This window comes from Balaenoptera physalus, assembly GCF_965194825.1.
Source record: "Balaenoptera physalus genome assembly, chromosome: 11".
Lineage (NCBI taxonomy): Eukaryota > Metazoa > Chordata > Mammalia > Artiodactyla > Balaenopteridae > Balaenoptera > Balaenoptera physalus.
The window spans coordinates 33,927,467-33,945,423 of NC_138896.1; the positions used below are offsets into that span (position 1 = coordinate 33,927,467).

Genomic DNA, 17,957 nt, shown 5'->3' on the forward strand with positions numbered 1-17,957 from the left:
CTGCCACTGACATAGGCGTCACCCTATGCCTTGGAGCCATCATGGCTTCGAGAAGCAGGAGTCAGCAGGAGATTAATTAATCAAAACCTGAACACATCTGCTGTTAATTAATTCTATGCCAAGGGTTAACTCTTCCCTTTCTGGGCTTCTCTGTCCCTTTGGCAGGAAGAGGGAAATAAAGGTGGGGCGTGGGTACCCCTCTTCCTTCCCTCCCTCAGGGGGGAACGTGACAAAAGGGAGGGGACCTCAGGGGCCAGGGAAGCCCCATCCATCTGGGGACTTTGTAGGGGGGTTGTGGGAGTGTTGGTTTTGAGAGTCCATGGCCATCGCTCATGAGTCCTGAGGAAATGTGAGATGGACCCATATCTTTATTTACAGCAACAAATAGAACAGACCTTCCCTCCATTCCCTCCCTCTCCCCTTCCAGTCTTATCTATACCTTTCCCCCCTCCCACCCCACCCTGGGCCCAAGCCCAGCCCTGCCCTCTGGGGTCACTGTATGGGTCAGGCCCCACAGGAGGGGAGACTGGGGAGGGGCTTGGCTGAGGTCAGGTGGGGTGTCTCTTTTCACATTTTGTTGTCCTCTAAGCCTGGGGGCAGGGGAGGGGGGAGGCAGGCACAGGGGCAGTGAGAGGTAGAAAAGCGCACAGCCCCGGCACCCCAGCCTCCCCCATGTCCCGGCCCCCTCCCCCAACTTTCACAGTGTTCTGCAGCCCTGGCAGCTGATCCAGGAACGGTCCCCCCTCCCCCCAGGTGTTAGGTGCTGTTGTCCAGGGAAACCAGTGAGGAGGACCGGCACCGCCCTCTCACCGGGCTGGGGTTCCGAGAGGGCCTGGGGAGGGTGGGAGAGGCCCGGGGGAGGGGGCGGTCCAGCCTCGTGTGACAGCCGGGGACGCCGCGGGTCAGGAGGAGAAGCAGAGCCCGCAGCACTCCATGCAGATCTCCAGGCAGTCGGCCGACTCGCAGCAGGCGTCCAGGATGCCGCAGTCCAGGTCGCAGGGCAGGTCGCAGTCGGCGCACTCGCCGGAGCCGCAGCAGCAGCAGCAGAGGCACGAGTCCTCGGAGCTGCAGGAGCCGCACGTGGCGCAGTCCAGGACGATGTTGCACAGCGTCAGGAACTCGCAGAACAGGCAGGACAGGATGCAGTGGACGCAGCAGTCTGCAGGCGAGATGGCCCGGGGCCGGGGAGCAGCCGCGGGCGGCAGGCTCACTGAGTGCAGACATAACGCTCGTGCAGCCCTCCCCCGGCTCCGTGAAATGGGGACCCACCTTCCAGGTGACCCCGAGACACGGAGAGTTACGTGGAGTGAGGGTCTGAGCCCCGGCAGCCTGGATCCTCAGTCCCTGCTTTAACCACCCTCGGTCATTTATTTAATGAACACCAAGGGATGACGTGTTCCAGGCACTGTTCTAAGTGTTATGCACGAATTAAACTCATTTAAACTTGCAACAACTCCTTGAGGAGGGGCTGTATTAGCCCCTCTCTACAGATGAAGAAACTGAGGCACAGAGAAGTCACTTCAAAATCTCTCCAGAATCCTACCACTCTGCTCAGCTCTTGCCTGGCGACAGCAACTGTGTCCTCGCTGGTCTCCCCACTCCCTGCCTTTGACTACCGCTCCCGGCCCGCACCTACTCCGCACACGGAGGCCGGAAGGACCCTTGAAAAACTTCTGTTGGATCCCGCCCCTCCTGCCCTCAGAACCCTCTAGTGGCTTCCCCTTCACCAGGAGGAAAAGCCCAAGAGCTCACAGTAGCCCGGACGGCCCCTACCCAGATCACTCTGCTGTGGCCACACTGGCTTTTCCTGGTCATGCAGGCACTGCCCCCCGTCCCCCTCCAGTGCTGCAGCCCCAGATACATGCTCTGCTCATTCTGTCCCCTCCGTCTTTGCCCAAATGTCCCCTCTCGGGGAGGCCTTCCGCGAACACCCTCTTTAATACTGCGAGCTGCCGGGCCCCAGCCCCACCCCCTCGCTGGGGCCTGCTCTGCCTCCCCGCCCAGGACTTAGCACCTCCCGCGGCTTACACAGCTCTCCCCGCCTACTAAAGGGCAAACACAGCAGGGGCCGGCGTCTTTGTCTGTTACGGTCCCTAGACCGGTGCCTGGCACATCGTGGGTGCTGAGTAAATACACAGGAAGTGAATTAACGCACGATCCTGCCTTGGGCACCCAGCTGGTACGCGGTGGTGCTGGCTCGGCAGCCCGTGTTCTGAACCGCTGGCGTGCTGCCAGGATGCTGGGCTGGCACCCCTCCCAGGGGTCGGGCCATGGGCAGTGTCCAGTTCCCCTGACCAGGCGGGCCCCTGGCTCAAGGCTGCTGGTCCTGTCGGAGTCTCACACCACCATGCAGGCTCTGACGTCCCCACCCAGTCCTGTGTACAGGGAATGGGGGCTCGCACAGCTGGAACCCCTGCCATCTATCCGCAAACTGGATAAGGGAGGTCTCTTCAGACGCAAATCTGATGAGGTCACCACCTTGCTTAAAACCCTTCGAAGCTCCCTATTGTCTTCCAGATGAAGTCTAGACCCACTACGCAGCTTACTAGGTACCCTCCACCGCGGGAGTCCCGGTCTGCTTGGAGTCTCACCTCCCACCATTCCTCACCTGGAACTTCATAATCTAGCCACACTAACCAGTTCTCATCTCTGTGCTAATGCACCCTGGCTAGATCCTCCTATGGGTCCTTTAAGGCTTGCTCAGACACCTCCAGAGCCTTCCCGGACTCCCCTCCCCAGCTTTCTGGGCTGGTGTGGGTGTCCCCCTGTGTTCACTTTATCACTCATCATTTATCTTTTATCACATCACAGAGTGATTACCTGTTTGTGTCCCTCTGATGAGAGCTTTATGAGGCCATGGCCTGGGTACCCAGCACACAGCACAGTGCCTGGCTCACAGCAGATGCCCAGTTCACTTCAGATGCATGACTACCCCCTTCATAAACAAGCCTGTTGGGCAGAATCTGCTCTGGCGGGTGAAAGTTATGAACACATTGTGTGCAAATGTGTACACTGAATCCTGTTTGCAGAGGACCAGCCAGAGTCCCCCAGCATGGCGAAAAATTACTTAAAAGTTCTGGGGTGAAGGTCAAACATCACTGGGCTACAGGTAGCCGTCACCCAAGCTGAACGGATGCCTGGTGGGACGGGGGACGTGGCTGCCCAGGTCGGTCCCTCAGAGGACCTCTGTGTGACAGGAACAATGGCTGGTATATCTGGGTGCTCTGACCTCCCACTGCACCTTGCAGCCCCCATTCCGCCCCCAATTAAGCATCTGATGGTGCATCATTTTATTACGCTAGGTGCTGTGCTCTCACTAAACAGATGGTCCATTCCTCAAGGAAAATTTCTGTTTCCAGAAATGACGTGGCTTAAGCTGGATGGGCCCAGATGGCTCCACTTCTTGTTAGAGCAACTCTGGGAGAGTAGGGATGAGAAGGGGTTGGCCTTGAGAACTCACACGTGCCTTACCTTACCCAACATGTGTCCTCTGCAAGGTTCTCTGATTTAAGAGTCTTGCATCAGACTCCCTGGAGGGCTTGTTAAAACCCAGACTCCCGGGCCCCACCCAGAGGTTCAGATCTGGAGGACCTGGTGTGGGGCTGAGATGCTGCACTTCTAACCAGCAACCTTGTAAAGATGCTGCCGCTGGCCCCTGCGTCAGACTTCGAGGAAGCCAGCTTTGGAGGCTTCTCCCAGAGGGAGGCGAGATGGGGTGCTTACCTTCCTGTGCCTGGAGAGGGATCTGGGAGGCAGCAGACTTGGTGCTGCCCTTGCTTTTCTTGCTGCCTGGGCTGGCTAGAGATGGGTGTGTCTGCAACTTCCGGTGGGCCTTGGGGCCACCCAGGGCACCGTTCCCCGTCCGCCTGGCGCCGCCTAGCTCCGAGGGGTGGCCAGAGCCATTCGCCACTAGTGGGATGCAGACCAAGGGGTTCCCCTGAGGCTGGCCTAGGAAGATGATGAGAAAGGGCAATGGGGGAGGTGGGAGCTGGGGAGTGGGTCCCTGCACAGCCTCCCGGGGCTCTGCTTGAATCTTGCCTGCTTTGTTCCTAGATACACCACAGGTCATCTAGCTGATCTGTATTTTGCAGATGGGGAAACTGAGGCCCAGGGAAACTGATTTGCCCAGTGGCACATCATGAAACAGCCACAGAGTCGAGCCTGGATCCTGACTCCCAGGTCCGTGCTCATTCCAGAAAAGACAGAGGTGCAAGGCAAAGGGAGAGGCTCAGGGCCCTGGACCCCACCTTCTTACCCCACGTGAAATCCACTCTCCTGCTCTTGGGGTCCTGGGATTTTGGTGAGAGTGGTGGCAGTTGGGGGTGGAGGGACAGCAGGGAAGCAGTTAACCGTCACCTCGGCCCCTGCCAAGCCCCCTGCTGCTTTTGCCCTTCGTGTGCCGGGTGATTGATTGGAAACATCTGTTCGGAGATGAATGCCCTGGCCCTGGAATCCAGGGTCTCCTCAGAGCAGCCCCCTATCTCCTGCTCCTTCCGCCTCCAGCTCCCCGCCCCATCCGGCCTCTGTGGGGCAGCTGCAGAAGGGGCTTGCTGAGGGTCCCCTTGGGTCTGAGGAGGGGGAGAAGGGAAGAGGGAGGCCAAGCAGGGAGACCCCAGAAGCTGGGAACCCTGGGTCCCCATCCCAGGCTGAGGAACCAAAACAGCTTTATCAGTGGGGTGTGGGGAGGCTGGCCCTGGAGATCCCCCCAAACACCCCGTTCCTTCCCTCAGGTTTGCCCACCTGGATGGCATGGTTCTGTTCTCAAGAGATGAGGGCAGGGGTGTGTGTGTGTGTGTGTCTCAAGAGATGAGGGCAGGGGTGTGTGTGTGTGTGTGTGTCTCAAGAGATGAGGGCAGGGGTGTGTGTGTGTGTGTCTCAAGAGATGAGGGCAGGGGTGTGTTTGTATGTGTCTCAAGAGATGAGGGCAGGGGTGTGTGTGTGTGTGTGTGTGTGTGTGTGTGTCTCAAGAGATGAGGGCAGGTGTGTGTGTGTGTGTGTGTGTGTGTCTCAAGAGATGAGGGCAGAGGGGTGTGTGTGTGTCTGTGTGTCTCAAGAGATGAGGGCAGGGGTGTGTGTGTGTGTCTCTCAAGAGCTGAGGGCAGGGGTGTGTGTGTGTGGGTGTGTGTGTGTGTGTGTGTGTGTGTGTGTAGAAGTCTGAGGAGGGGTCACAAGAGTTCGAGGATCTCTCTGCTCAGGGTCCCTGACTCCTGCGCGGGACCCTCTGGCCCTGAGGACCCTCAGTAAACGTGAACGTGGGGCAGTTCCATCTCTCAGGCCCTGGGGTCTAGATCCCCAGCTCCCTCCGGGCCAGGTCTCTGGGTTTGGATTGTGGCAGGAGGGGGTGTCTGGGGCGGGAGCTGGAGGCTGAGGAGAGCGGAAGGGGGCCTCAGCGCTTCCCCTAACTGAGGGGGCTGGGCCTTTAAGTAATGGTGGGAGCACATTGCTGGGCACTCACTGCACGCCGGGCACTGTTCGGAGCACTTGGCATGCGAATTGTTCTCAGTATCTCTATAGGGCAGTATCCTCCTTTTACAGATGAGGAAATCGAGTCCCAGGGAAGTACAGTAACTTGTCCAAGGTCACACAGCGAAGGGTCAGAGGTGGGACCAGCTTGGAGGCTAAAAGCTGGGACTCCGAGAGCAGAGAGGCAAGGAGCGGGGCAGAGGTTGGGAGGCAAGGGACCGAGGAATAAGCTGCTACTATCACAACCATCACTACTCTTATAACTAGTAGCTGACATGGTTTGAGCTGTGACTAGGTGCCAGACACACAGTGTTAAGAGCTCTAAGTGTAGTAACTACTTCCTTATGTGCTTTTTTTTTTTTTTTTTTTGGCCACACCGAGTGGCTTTCGGGATCTTAGTTCCCTGACCAGGGATTGAACCTGGGCAATGGCAGTGAAAGTGCTGGGTCCTAACCACTGGACCACCAGCAATTCCCAGTAGTAACTTCCTTAAGCATCAAACAGATGTACTATTACTAGCCCATTTTCCAAATGAAAAAACTGAGGCCCAGAAAGGGTAAAACTTGCCAGAGGTTCCACAGCTAGGAAGTGGAGGGGGAAGGGGATGGAGACTGGGAGAAAGGAGCTGAGGACAAGCTGGGGAGTCAGGAGACGATGGGAGACAGGGCTCTGGGGAGGACCGTGCTGGGAGCCTCTGGCCCTGAGCAGTGGCTGGTGCCTGCATCTGGGTAAACAGGGGTAAGGCCAGGGGAAGTGGCCAGGCCTGAATCATCCTGCCCCCACCGCCTGGCCCCATGGTGGGTGACTGGGCTGAGTCCTTGGCCAGCTTCGGTGCCCCCTGCCCTGCTGCCTAAACATGGGCACAGTGACCAGAGGGCGGGAGCGTGTGGTGAGCTAAGGGCCCAGGAGGTTGGGGCAGACACAGAGCTCGCCTGTGGCCATGGCCGTGGCGGTGGTCGTGGTGGCTGAGTCACAGAGCAAACACTCAGGGCCCCACAGACACAGGGGTGTCTGTCCAACTCCCATCCAGGCCCCCTCCTCCGTGACCACGGCATTCAGCTCTTTCTCTCAGTTCTGCTGGTGGGTGTGTCTGGAGGGCAGTGCACTAGCAGGATTTAGTAACCCTGACTTCCAGGGAGCCCAGCTGACCCCAGATGCCCTGGCTGAAGGCGGCTCCACGCTCGGCCATGCCAGCTGGGCAGGCAGGCATAGGAAAGAGCACTGGGCCAGGAGACCTGAGCTCCCCAGTCTGTGTCCAGGGAGAGTGGGTCTCCTTGCCTCAGTTTCCTCATCTGTAAAATGGGCTTGGCAAGCGCTATCCTGCTGCCTCAATACAGGCCAATGTGGAGAGCGCGTGAGATCATGCAGGGAAAGAAAGTTGGAAAGTGCCAATGTGTCTGTAGATTTTGCGGATCTTACTGGTAATTACAAAATGATTCTGGCTGTCCCTTCCCCTGCTTCTGAGGGTGACAGTGGCGAATTCTCCCCCTCCAGGACCTCCTTGGAGACACTGAGCTAAACCTGGGAATAGAGCTGAGTTTTGCTCCTTTCTACAGAGAGCAACTGCGGGTGTCTCTCCTGCCGGTTTGCTCTTGACACCCTGAAGGCTGGGCTGCCTCAGGCTCCGGCTCCCTGCCCCTGGCCTCACGCTCTCTTGTCCTGAACCACATTGCCTGGAGCCTGTCCACACTCATTTTGAACTAATTTTATCCGAATCATTTTGTATGTGGAGGTCTTCTTCCTAGACAGAAAGGGCAATGTCCTACACCTTTCCACTGCCCACACCTCAAGGTCCTGGCCCACCGCTAGGCTCCCACAGGCACCCACGGCATTTCTGCCAGCCCATCTGCATTGGATTCTCTAGAGCAACCCCTACATGTTGTCACCCCAATCCCCTGACCCCTAGGACTCACGTGTCACAGCTTCTGTGGGGATGTCGAGGTCAGTGCTGTCCAGGGCCTGGGAGGCCCCAAGGCCATTGCTTTGGGGCATGGAGGGTGCCGCCTCCTCCAGGGAGCCCTCCTCTAGCGCTGCCTCCGCAGGTTGAGTGGATCCTGTCACTACCTCCAGCCCAGGCAGGAGGGATAGGGTCTGGGCTAGGGAAAAAGCAGACGACCGAAGGACATTTTCCTGGTGTCCTCCTGTTTGCCCAGCCCTGGTCCCCTTCCCACAGCCCAGAATGCCGTGAGCCCTCATTCTCGGTCTCTGTACCAGTTACCCAGCCCTTACCCTATCTGGCAACAGTGCCAGACTCTAGAATAGAAAGTTCCCAAACCACAGCCCGTGAACGAGCAAGGGTGTGTACATGTGCACGTGTGTGTGTGTGTGTGTGTGTGTGTGTGTGTGTGCATCGTCAGGGAGAGGGGCCCGAGATGCATGGTATAAGGGAAGTGGGGGGAGGCAGAAACACAGCACAGGAGAGAAGAGACAGGCAGCGATGGGGAGACAGGGACAGGCATCCAGAGTGACATGGAGAGAGAAAGAATCAAAGGCACAGTGAAAGGTAGAAGCAAAGACAGACAGTGCATCAGAAAGTGGGAGACTGGGCACGGAGGAGGGCGCCCCAGACGCCCAGTGACAGACAGCCCGGGAAAGGCAGGAGACTCAGCAATTGAGCGAAAGTCAGCGATGGAGAGAAAGATAAAGATGAGGTCAGAGGCAGAGGCGATGGAGAGGGAGTGGGATACAGACAGAGCAAGAGGGAGACAGACAGTGAGCAACTGGGGCTGAGAAAGAGGATGACAGCAAGAGAAAGAGTCAGAGAACCCTGGGGGGTGAGGCGGAGCCTGGGGGGTGAGGCGGAGGGGCTCCGGGCAGGAAGAGAGACGGGGAGACGGCCCAAGAGTGCTGGAAGAGGCGTATGGCAGCCACATGTAATTACAGTGAGTGGCTCGGCCCCTCTGTGCAGGGTGGGCGGAAGGCAGAAATGGAGCCACCTACAGTTCCTGAGGCAGCAGGACTAGGGCCTCCTGGGCCCAGGGGAGGAAAGTTCTGGGGGCTGAGATGTGGGGCAGGGTGGCAGAAAGGTGACCGGGCGTGGGAAGGCCTGAGGGTGGACAGGAAGGGTGAAGCCCAGGGTCATGGGGCCAGGGGCCAGGCTGGGCAAGGGCAGGGTGCAGCCTGGGCCTCCCATCAGCCCCCAGGTCGTGCAGTGGGAATGCCAGGGGCCTCAAGAGGGTGCCCCTCCCCCAAGCCGCACTGGGAGCAGGGGAGACAGAAACGAGAGGCTCAGAGAGACACAGAGACCAAAGGGCTCAGGGAGAGGAGAGTGACACAGGGAGCCACAGAGAAAGATGAAGAGAAAGGGTGATGAAACCCAGAGAGTAAGAGGTCAGCGCCCACCCGAACACACCACACACAGAAATCACGAGACACACCCACAGGGACAGAGAGAGACAAAAACTAGTCTTGGAAACAGTAACGGAACCAATCACAGAGCACAGAGGGCCTTACACAGGGGTTCCTTCCCTGAGCTGTCTCCAAACGGGGGTGGAGGGGTAGGGAAGGAGATCTTCAGAGGGATCAATTCAGGTTGGGCATGTAGGTCTGGGGGATGGGAGCATCCTGAGGGGAGGGGACAATCCTTGTTCCAAAGACCCTGGTCTCCCACGGCCAGGGGGACCGAGGCCCCAGGGACCCCACGTGGGTCGTACAGAGAGCAGCCGGCATGCTCCCACCTGCCTAGGGAAACCATTAACCCTGCCTGGAGCTGGGAGCTGGGACAGGGAGCGGGGAGGGCTGGGGCTCCCACCACTCCTGAAAGGTGGCAGCTCTGTGCTGGGAACCCCTCCTGGTGCCCAGGGAGGCAGGGGGCAGGTCCCTCCAGCCCCATCCATTCCTTGGGCCTACTGAGAGCTCTCTGCGTTAATGAGAGGTCAAATGGCTTTGGGAGGATCGCAGGGCTCGGACGAGGGGAAGCAGGGAAGCAGAGACAACCCCCAAGGGGGATCCAGGCTGCCGGCTCCATGGCATCTCTCCCAGCCCAGAGCCTGGTCTACAGCAGCACAGACGGGACAGGACGGTGGAGGGTCACGACCAACCTGGCATGGAGAGGGAGGCTCACAGCTTGAGTCCTAATTCCCAGGAAGGGAGGGGGCCGCCCAGCTCCAGCCTCTGGCCCCAGAGGCGTCTTGCCAAAGCCCTGAAGCGGAGTGCTGACTCTCCCAGGTGGTGTAATGACAGAGGCCTGAGCCAGGAGCTGGAAGACCCAAGCCCTGGTTTTTACCAGATACCAGCTTGGGCGAGTTACCAGGAATTGGGTCACCTTGTGTGAAAGGGGGCTCACCATGCTTGTCCCTCAGGGTTTCAAAGAGTAAATGAAACACTCAGCAGTGCCTGGTATTCAGGGGGCCACTCACATACCCTTCCATCTGCCCATCCCCCTGCCTGCCCTCCCTCCTCTCCCTTCCTTCCTTTCCTCTTTCCTTCCTGTGCTGTTTGGTGTAACAGCTACGACGCACCTCCCAATACGTCAAGCACTGGGTGGACCAAAATGAGAAAGACCTGGTCACTCCCCCAGGAGTTCTCTGTCGGGGTGGGGGTGGGTGACAGTCACATACACCGAAGGGCAAGAGTTACAGCAGGGGCATCTAAGAACTGTGGAAGCACAGAAGGTGGGCACTTATCCCAGGGGTGTGTGGGTGTGTGTGTGTGTTTGTGTGTTTGTGTGTGTCTAGGAGGCTTCTTGGAGAAGGCAATGGCTACACTGGGTCTTAAATAATCAGTCAGCAAAGAAGGGGAAAAAGACCTTTCGAGAACAGCAGCAGAAGCCAAGACCCCAGTGTGAACAGCTACAGCATGAACGAGGGGAGACTAGAATGATAACTGGGGCACGGTGGGCCTTGTGGTCACTTCCCAGGCTTTCTCCTGAGGTCACCAGGGCACACAGAGGTGACACTGTCAGTCCTGCAGGGGAAGGAACCAGGATTGCAGCTCTCTTGGCCCCCAGGGTTGAAGAGGGAGGAAGGAGAGGAAGAGGAGTTAGGAGACTGGTCCTCACCTGGGCCCTCCTACCCCTATGTCACCTGCCACTCTCTGGGCAGTGTCTCCTAAGTCACCTACAGGGCTGGTGACCTTTAATCTGGTGGGAACAGGAAATTACAGAGAGCACAGACAAAGTCCCGAGGAGGCCCCTCCTGCAGGAAACCTGCCATTCTGGGGTGAGCACCAGACCTTGGAAGGAAACCAGGGGGGAAAGTAAATCCAGTCCAGTCATCTTGACCTGGAAACACTGAGGGACAGACCTCCTGGAGCCGGGAGGGCTGCGGAGGGGACCCAGCAGACACTGGGGGAGCAGCGCTGAGGGCAGAAGAGGAAACTGTGCCGAGGGCCCAGAGACGTGGGAGCAGGCAGAGAATGAACAAGACGTGGCAGGAGGGCCTGGTCTGCGGGTGACACGCTGCCCAGGGGCCCCGACGCCAAGATGCTGGAGAAGAAACAGCTCTCCCTGCAAGCACGTGGAGCCGAAAAACCAGACAAGAGGCGGGGCCCATGTGCTCAACAATCAAAAGACGGAAAGAGCCCAGTTTTCCTTCTTGCGACCAGGAGACCCCTGCCCAGCCACAGAGGGGAGAACATCTCTGAGGAGAAAGTCCCGGAGGATGGGAGGCCAGCAAAGGACAAGGGCCACCGTGTGGACAAGAAACTCAAGTTGCGTGTGAAGGCATCTGCCCCGGGTCGGGGTGGGGCTGGAGTCCCTGGCTGGGGCCCCACCAGAGCCACCTTTTTCTAATGTGCACAGGGGGTAATTCCCTGGCTGTCCAGTGGTTAGGACTCCGCGCTTCCACTGCAGGGGGCACGGGTTCGATCCCTGATAGGGGAACTAAGATCCTGCACGCAGCACGGTGCAGCCAAAAATAAATAAATAAATAAACTTAAAAAAAATAATAATGTGCACAGCGGGCCAGCCATGCTGGTGGCGTCCCTGAGCAGAAGCCCCAGCCCTGCACTTCTCTCAAGAGTCCCCATCTCCAAGGGGGAAACACAGAAAGGCAAGAGCCCCTGTGCCTCGACATATTCTCATCCCTAACATGGGATAAGGTTCAGGTCAATGCCCTGAGTTCTGGAAAGACAGCCCCGGAAGAGGGTAGAAAAGTCACGTTTAAATCCATAAGCCCGAGAGCGAAGCAGAGAGACTCAAACTTCAGCCGGACCCTGTGTGCTCCCTCTGCCTGCTGTTCCTGGATGGAGAAGGAGTTCGGGGGACCACTTCCAGGTGGGAAGGGTTCATTCCAAGCCTGGAAGGTGTCCACAGGACCCTTGTCCCCAAGCTCCGGTGCCTGGTCCCTCCAGCTGAGCCCTCTCCATTGTCTTCGTGGACAGTGGACCCAGCTTTCCCCTTTGGAGCTCCGACCATCTCTGCAGAGAGAGGGCCAGGATCTGATCTGCTCAGAGAGTAGTGACCAAAGCCCCACATTCCAATCTCTCCTTGGCCTGGTATTCAAGGCCTCGGTCTATATCTTCAGCCTACTCAATGGACAAGGATCCCATGTTCCAGGCTGGCCGACCTCTCCATGGCCCCAGGCCACCACAGGGCCTTCTGCCCAATCCATCCAAGCTTATATTGCTCCCCTTGATCAGAATGTCCTACCTCTCCCCTCTCCCCAGATCCAACTCATCCTTCATGACCCAGCTGGAGTTTCACCTCTTCCTCCATAAAGCCTTCCCTGACCCTCGAGCCAATAGTCTCTCCTCGGAGTGGCCACTTACTGAGAACTCAGCGTCCAGGGTTCCCTGCTGTAAACTGTAACTAGGGAGTGAAGTGCAGGTCCTCAATCAGACTGCAGCCCCAGTCTGTCTCTGCACCCCCAGTAAGCACTTAGCAAATGTCTGTTGCTGAGGATTGAGTTCTGGAGCCTGGAGCCCCAGGTCAGGAGGAGAGAGAACGAGAAGGTGAGAATTAGGGTTGGCACCTGGCACCAAGAAGGCAAGAATGTGGACTCGCTTGATACACACAGGTCACAGGCTCAGGTCACCAGGCTGAGGACTTGTGAGGGCCTGAGATGGCCAGTTAGGCTGGGTCCAGTTGGTTTTATTTTAGGTCTGAAGGCTCCAATTCCCCAGGAAATTCAATTTAGAACCAAGAGCAGGAATGTGACGCCACAGTGCTGGACAGAAATCTGTGGGTTAGGGAGCCAGGCTCCTGGGGCTCTCAGGGCTGGATGGGGAAGAGGCCACTGGGGGAGCCAAGGGTGTGCGGGCTTGGCCACCTTCCCCGACCAGAGCTGCCCTGGGTCCCCTTGCACCCCTGTCTGCATCTTGCGTGGCTGAGGGAGGGGCTGACTTGCTCCCTGGCTATCTTGCCAGCAGGGCCATGGCCTTGCTGTTCTGTCAGCACTCAGCAGGGAGCGTGGGGGATTCTGGTCTCTGATTTAGGCGTCTGTGGGGTTTTGGCTGGGTCTCCTGCGGTTTGGGCTTCCTGGGCAGCAGGCTCATTCTCCCAAGGCAGCAGAGCCAGGCCTTCTCGTGTTATGAAAGCCACATTGTCTGGCCCAGCCCAGGCTGGGGAGGGGGCTCGCTGGGGCACTGGGGGGCCTCAAGTTACAGCCCAGGGCTTAACCCTCCCAGTGGCCCACCCTGGCCCTTGCCCCTGCCCCGAGCACATTCAGCCCCTCCTTTCCCTATTGGGGCTTGAAATGGGTCACACAGGGGGGAGGATCTTGGAAGGAAGGAGTGGAGGCGAGAGCAGAGAAAATGGATAAGCAGGGGAAGAATGGGAGAGTGGGAGAGAAGCAGGAGGCCGAGAAAGAGAGGTGGAGCTAGAGACAGAGAAAGAGCCTTCCCAGGTCTCTGCCCCTAGCTCCCTCTCCAGGCTGCAGGAGCCCAGTTCTTGGGGCAGTTTATTCCCCAGAAGTCCCTACTCCAGGGTCCCCACAGAGGGGGGGAATCGGAGGGCTGGTGGGATGCACAGCAGACACATTAGTCTCACGTACATGCCGGCTCCTGGCCAAACGTCTCCGACTTGTCCTCACTCTAGGAGACCCCCAGCCCCACCCCGCACCTCCACAGCCCTGCGTCTCCAAAGGGCCAGCATCCACACCAGGTAGACCTGGGCCTCTCCAAACGGGCAGACCAGCTCCCATGGGCGGATATGGAGACTGAGGCCAGAGAGGGGAAGGAACTTGTCCAAGGCCGTGCAGGGAGTTAGTGTCAGAGGTCCAGGACCAGACCTCCATTGTTCAGAGACTCAAAGAGGGGAGAAAGGGCAAATGGGGCTGGGTGAGAGGAAGGCAGAAGATTAGACTATCCTAGAGCTAGGATTAAAGGCATGAAATCTGGGCCTGTACTCCTGCATGCCACCCCTCCAGCCGCCCCCCCCCAAAAAACCCAGATGTTCCTGACTTCTCCCTGTCCCTGTGGTCCATTGTGAGCCTCAGCTCACATGTGTATGGTGAGGGGCTGGACTGAGAGCCACAGCCCCAGGACTCCCCTCCACCCCCTCCTCAGACCCCCTCAGGGAGTCACAAACCCTCCCGGGGTTGGGAGGCTCCTGCAGGAATCCCTGGGAGGTTACAGACCCCTTGAGTTGAGGGAAGGGGCGTTTCACTCGGGTGGTGAGCACTTGATTGGGGAGAGTGCATGAGACAGAGGGAGAGAAAGAGAGAGGAGAAGGAGATAAAGCGTGTGTGTGCGCGTGTGCGCGCGCGTCCCTGCAGGGTAGGGGTGGCGGGGACTGGCCGGCCCGGGTGGGGAGGAAGACGAGCGAGACAAGGAATGGCAAGGAGGGGAGGGGCCGGGTCCTGTCGGACAAAAGTTTTCTGGAAGCGCTAGGCTCTGGCTGAGTTGGGGGAAGGGAAGGAGAGAAAGACTCAGACACCCCCACCCCGCCTAAGGCCCCCATAAATATTTACACACTGGGCAGAAAAAGCTGGGACACAAATCCCAGACGGACAGACAGACACTGCGGTGTGTGTGTGTCTGGTGCTGGGAGTGGGGAGAGTTGGAGCCAACTTGGCGCGGCCACCGCCTCCGTTCGGGCCCTACCCCCATCGCCTCAGCCCTCCACTCTCTTTGGACCCGGTCCCCGATGCCCAGATTCCTCGCCTCCACCTCCACTCAAGCTTCCCGAACCGTCTCCCCCCTTCTCAGGGAGGAGGGGGGAGAATGACCACCTCCCCCAACCCCCTACCCGGCTCTCGTCCAGTCTAGCTCTCCACCTCCGGTCCTACCTGGGTCGGGGGCTGCGCTGGGGGCTCCATGGGGCGCGTCGCAGTGAGGGGGGCGCTGGCCACTCACCTGGGACATCGGCCCGGGACCTGCGGGAAACAGGGCTCAGCGGGCGGGGCGGAAGGTCCCCGCGCGCGCGAAAGGGGAAAAGGGGGCCGGGCAGAGGGCGATCCAGCGGCAGCCGTGCGCCCATCCCTTCCCAGCCCGGCCCCCGATCGACTTACTCGTGCGAGCTGCGCGCCGCTCTCTCGCGCCGCGGGGATCACCGCGCGGGGCCTGCCATGCGCGACGGCCGCGAGCGCCCCAGCCCAGGGGCAACTCGGCTCCACTGCGCTCGCCCCGCGCCCCTCCCCTCTCACTCGCTCCTTTCTCCCATTTCGGCGCCAGCGCACGCCGCTGGCCCCCTTCCTTCTGCCTCCTTTCCCTGTAACCCCCTCGCTCCTCCCCTGCTTGCCTCTCCTCTTCCCTCCCCTCCTCCCCGGCCCACCCTCTCCCCGCCCCCACCTCGCCTTCCCAGGCGCACCCCCCCCCCACCACGTCCCTTCCCCCGCGCCGGGCTCGGCGCTGCCTGGGCGGGACACGTCTGTCCGCGGGGCGCCGCGGCTGGAGCCCCCACAGGAAGCCGGCTCCGCGCGTTTCCTCCGCGCTCTCGGAGCTGGGCCCAGTCTCCCCAGATCCCCGCCCCCCTCCCAGGCCCAGCGCCCCGGGGGGCGTGCAAAAGGGGCCGCGCGCGCTCCCCTTCGCCTGTCCTAAACTCTGCAAAAGTTTTCGAAAAAGCAAGAGAACGAGAGAGAGAGAGAAACCATGGTGACCACAACTACCTCGAGCCAATTGTCTGAATATTTGTGGACCCCAAATCTCGTTGTCCCAAAGGTGGGAGTGATCAAGTTTCTCAGGCACCCTTTGCCCACCCGCTTGGTCTCTGCCCCGGGGTCCTAAGCCTTGGCACAGACCAGAAGTTTGTCCCTCCGGGAAATCCGGTTAGTGACCAACTAGCATCCCGTGTCCTAGAGCAGCCCTAATTCCCCCACCTCCACCAGCCGTGCGTGGGAATTTGGTCAGAAACCCAACTTTGGAGGCAAAGAGAGGTTCTCGAGTTTAGCCTTTCTTTTGGCTCCAGACTGGAATCCGAGGCCTTCCAAATTGCGGGCGCTCGGGAAAGGGGAGACCGGGAGCCCCTCCCGGCGGGGGCAGCCCGGCGACACATCTGGAATTGTGAGCTGGGTCCCTCCTCAGGGCCGGGGGTAGGAAGGAGCCGTGGCCAGAGAGTCGGGGTGGGGGGAGTTCAGGGACCCTCAGCGTCGCCCAGGGAGCAGGTCCCCGAGGATGGGGGAGGGCATGGAGCCTGCGGGCCCGCTGGGTGGGGGTGGGCGGGCCCGTGGGATGATCAGGTGAGGCCGCCCGCTGTGGTGACAGCGTCTCAGACACGCTAGACCAAGGACTCCTCGGAGCCGAGTATGGGCTCCCCACCACGAGGGCCCGTGAGCAATTAGGGAGGCGACGGCGGCGCCAGGCCTGTTCTGCCGGTTCCGCCTTCCAGCCCGGAGTTGAAGCCGGGGCTGGGACGCGGGGGCCGAGCTAGGGACTCGGGGCCTCTCCTTGGTGTCCCCCAGTCCCCACAGTCGCTACTTACGACGCTCGAAGGTCCCCGCGGCGCCGTCGAGGCCAGGACCGCTGTGGTCCCCGCGATGAGGCCAGGTGGCTTCGGCCGGAAGTGGGGGGCCCCCGGGCCGGGAGGAAGGGGTCCCGCTCCCGCGGCCGCGCTGCCTGGTGCGGGCCCGGCCTGGAACTCCGGGAGCCAGCCCGGATCAGGCTGTTGTATGGAAATTCTGGGGAGCGGGGTGGACTCCCCCTTCCCGGCAAGGGCTGAGTCACTGGGACGCACCCGTGGGGCTTGGCGACTGCAGCATTCTGACCAGCTTACCTGGGTCCGCGAGTTTGGCCTCATCCGCCGCCAAGAGTGGAAGTGGAAGGGCGTAAGGGGGCGGGGTGGTGGACATGGTCCCCAGTGCAGTCCCCACCGTCGCTCTCCGTCCTCTCCTGAATGTGGGGCCCCCTCCCTAACCACAGACCCTAGCCCTGCACCACTAACCCGCCCCGCCTCCCCACTGCTTCTCAGTCTCTATCCAGGGCCCCTAAACTCTGGATCGGCCCAGTCTCCCAGCCTTACTGTCCGAAATCAGCTGCTTGGGATCCAAAGTCCTCTGAATCTGGCGCAACACTAATTAATATGTCTGGTTTGTTGGAAATGTAAAATAGGCTTTACATTTAATCCCACATACCGGTTATACAGGTGTGCTCAGTTTGTGAAAATTCAGCAAGCTGAACATTTAAGGTACATGCACTTTTTTATATGGCTATTATACTTGAATAAAATGTTTTAAAAAATCAACACTCATTAAAATCAACATTCTAGGACAAAACACAGTATGGTGTGATGACCAGGCATGGGACTCCAGTTCCACATCCCAACTCCACCATCCACGTGTTTCCTTGGAGAAGTCCCTTTACCTCTCTGAGCCTCGGGAGGGATGAACACTGGGGGCGTCCGTGTGGAAGCTAATAGTTTCATTGTTATCCAGGACCAGGACTAGGGTGAGGTAAATGGGGTACTCCTCTGGGGTGCAAAATTTAGGAAGGTGCCAAGATACAAAAATGTTTTAATTCAATATTTTTAAAAAGCCAAATCAGCAAATTACAGCCCTGCCAGCCAGCTGCCTATTTTTACTTATTTATTTATTGGCTGTGCCTCACAGCTTGTGAAATCTTTTTTTTTTTTAAATTTTATTTATGTATTTATTTATTCATGGCTACGTTGGGTCTTCGTTGCTGTACATGGGCTTTCTCTAGTTGCGGTGAGCGGGGGCTACTCTTCGTTGCGGCGCGCAGGCTTCTGATTGCACTGGCTTCTCTTGTTGCAGAGCACGGGCTCTAGGTGCGTGGGCTTCAGTAGTTGTGGCACGCAGGCTCAGTAGTTGTGGCTCACGGGCTCTAGAGCGCAGGCTCAGTAGTTTCGGTGCACGGGCTTAGTTGCTCCGCGGCATGTGGGATCTTCCCGGACCAGGGCTGGAACCTGTGTCCGCTGCATCGGCAGGCGGATTCTTAACCTCTGTGCCACCAGGGAAGTCCCAGCTTGTGAAATCTTAGTTCCCGGACCAAGGATGGAACCAGGGATTGAACCCAGGCCCTCAGCAATGAAAGTGCCGAGTCCTAACCACTGGACCACCAGGGAATTCCCCAGCTGCATATTTTTATAAATAAAGTTTTATTGGAACCAGGGACAGGATTAGGGTGACGCCAGTGAGATGGGATCACGCAAGTTCAGGGTT

The 17,957-nt window shown here is 58.9% G+C and overlaps 1 protein-coding gene across 5 annotated transcripts; it reads right to left on the reverse strand.

Moving 5' to 3' along the window:
* Positions 1-348: 348 nt before the first annotated feature.
* MDFI (MyoD family inhibitor) lies at positions 349-17,395 on the reverse strand. Of its 5 annotated transcripts, XM_082413699.1 has the most exons (6): positions 16,553-17,381; positions 16,262-16,441; positions 14,631-14,717; positions 7,377-7,559; positions 3,724-3,948; positions 358-1,159 (listed from the first exon to the last, which is right to left on the reverse strand). In XM_082413699.1, the coding sequence occupies exons 3-6, from the start codon at positions 14,704-14,706 to the stop codon at positions 903-905; spliced, it is 741 nt and encodes a 246-aa protein (XP_082269825.1). In that variant the 5' UTR covers positions 14,707-14,717; positions 16,262-16,441; positions 16,553-17,381; the 3' UTR covers positions 358-902. The 5 variants fall into 5 exon arrangements, with proteins under 5 accessions (XP_082269828.1, XP_082269827.1, XP_082269829.1 ...); XM_082413701.1 differs by lacking the exon at positions 7,377-7,559 and having other exon boundaries at positions 351-1,159; positions 16,553-17,395; XM_082413703.1 differs by lacking the exon at positions 16,553-17,381 and having other exon boundaries at positions 356-1,159; positions 16,262-16,436.
* Positions 17,396-17,957: the final 562 nt, after the last annotated feature.

Coding starts and splice junctions, on each gene's coding strand:
- MDFI (XM_082413703.1), bottom strand. CDS start 14,706: ATGTCCCAGGTGAGTGGCCAGCGCCCCCCTCACTGCGACGCGCCCCAT. Junction 3,949..7,376: donor CCCCACAGAAGCTGTGACAC/GTGAGTCCTAGG, acceptor TCATCTTCCTAG/GCCAGCCTCAGGGGAACCCC. Junction 1,160..3,723: donor CCCTCTCCAGGCACAGGAAG/GTAAGCACCCCA, acceptor TCTCGCCTGCAG/ACTGCTGCGTCCACTGCATC.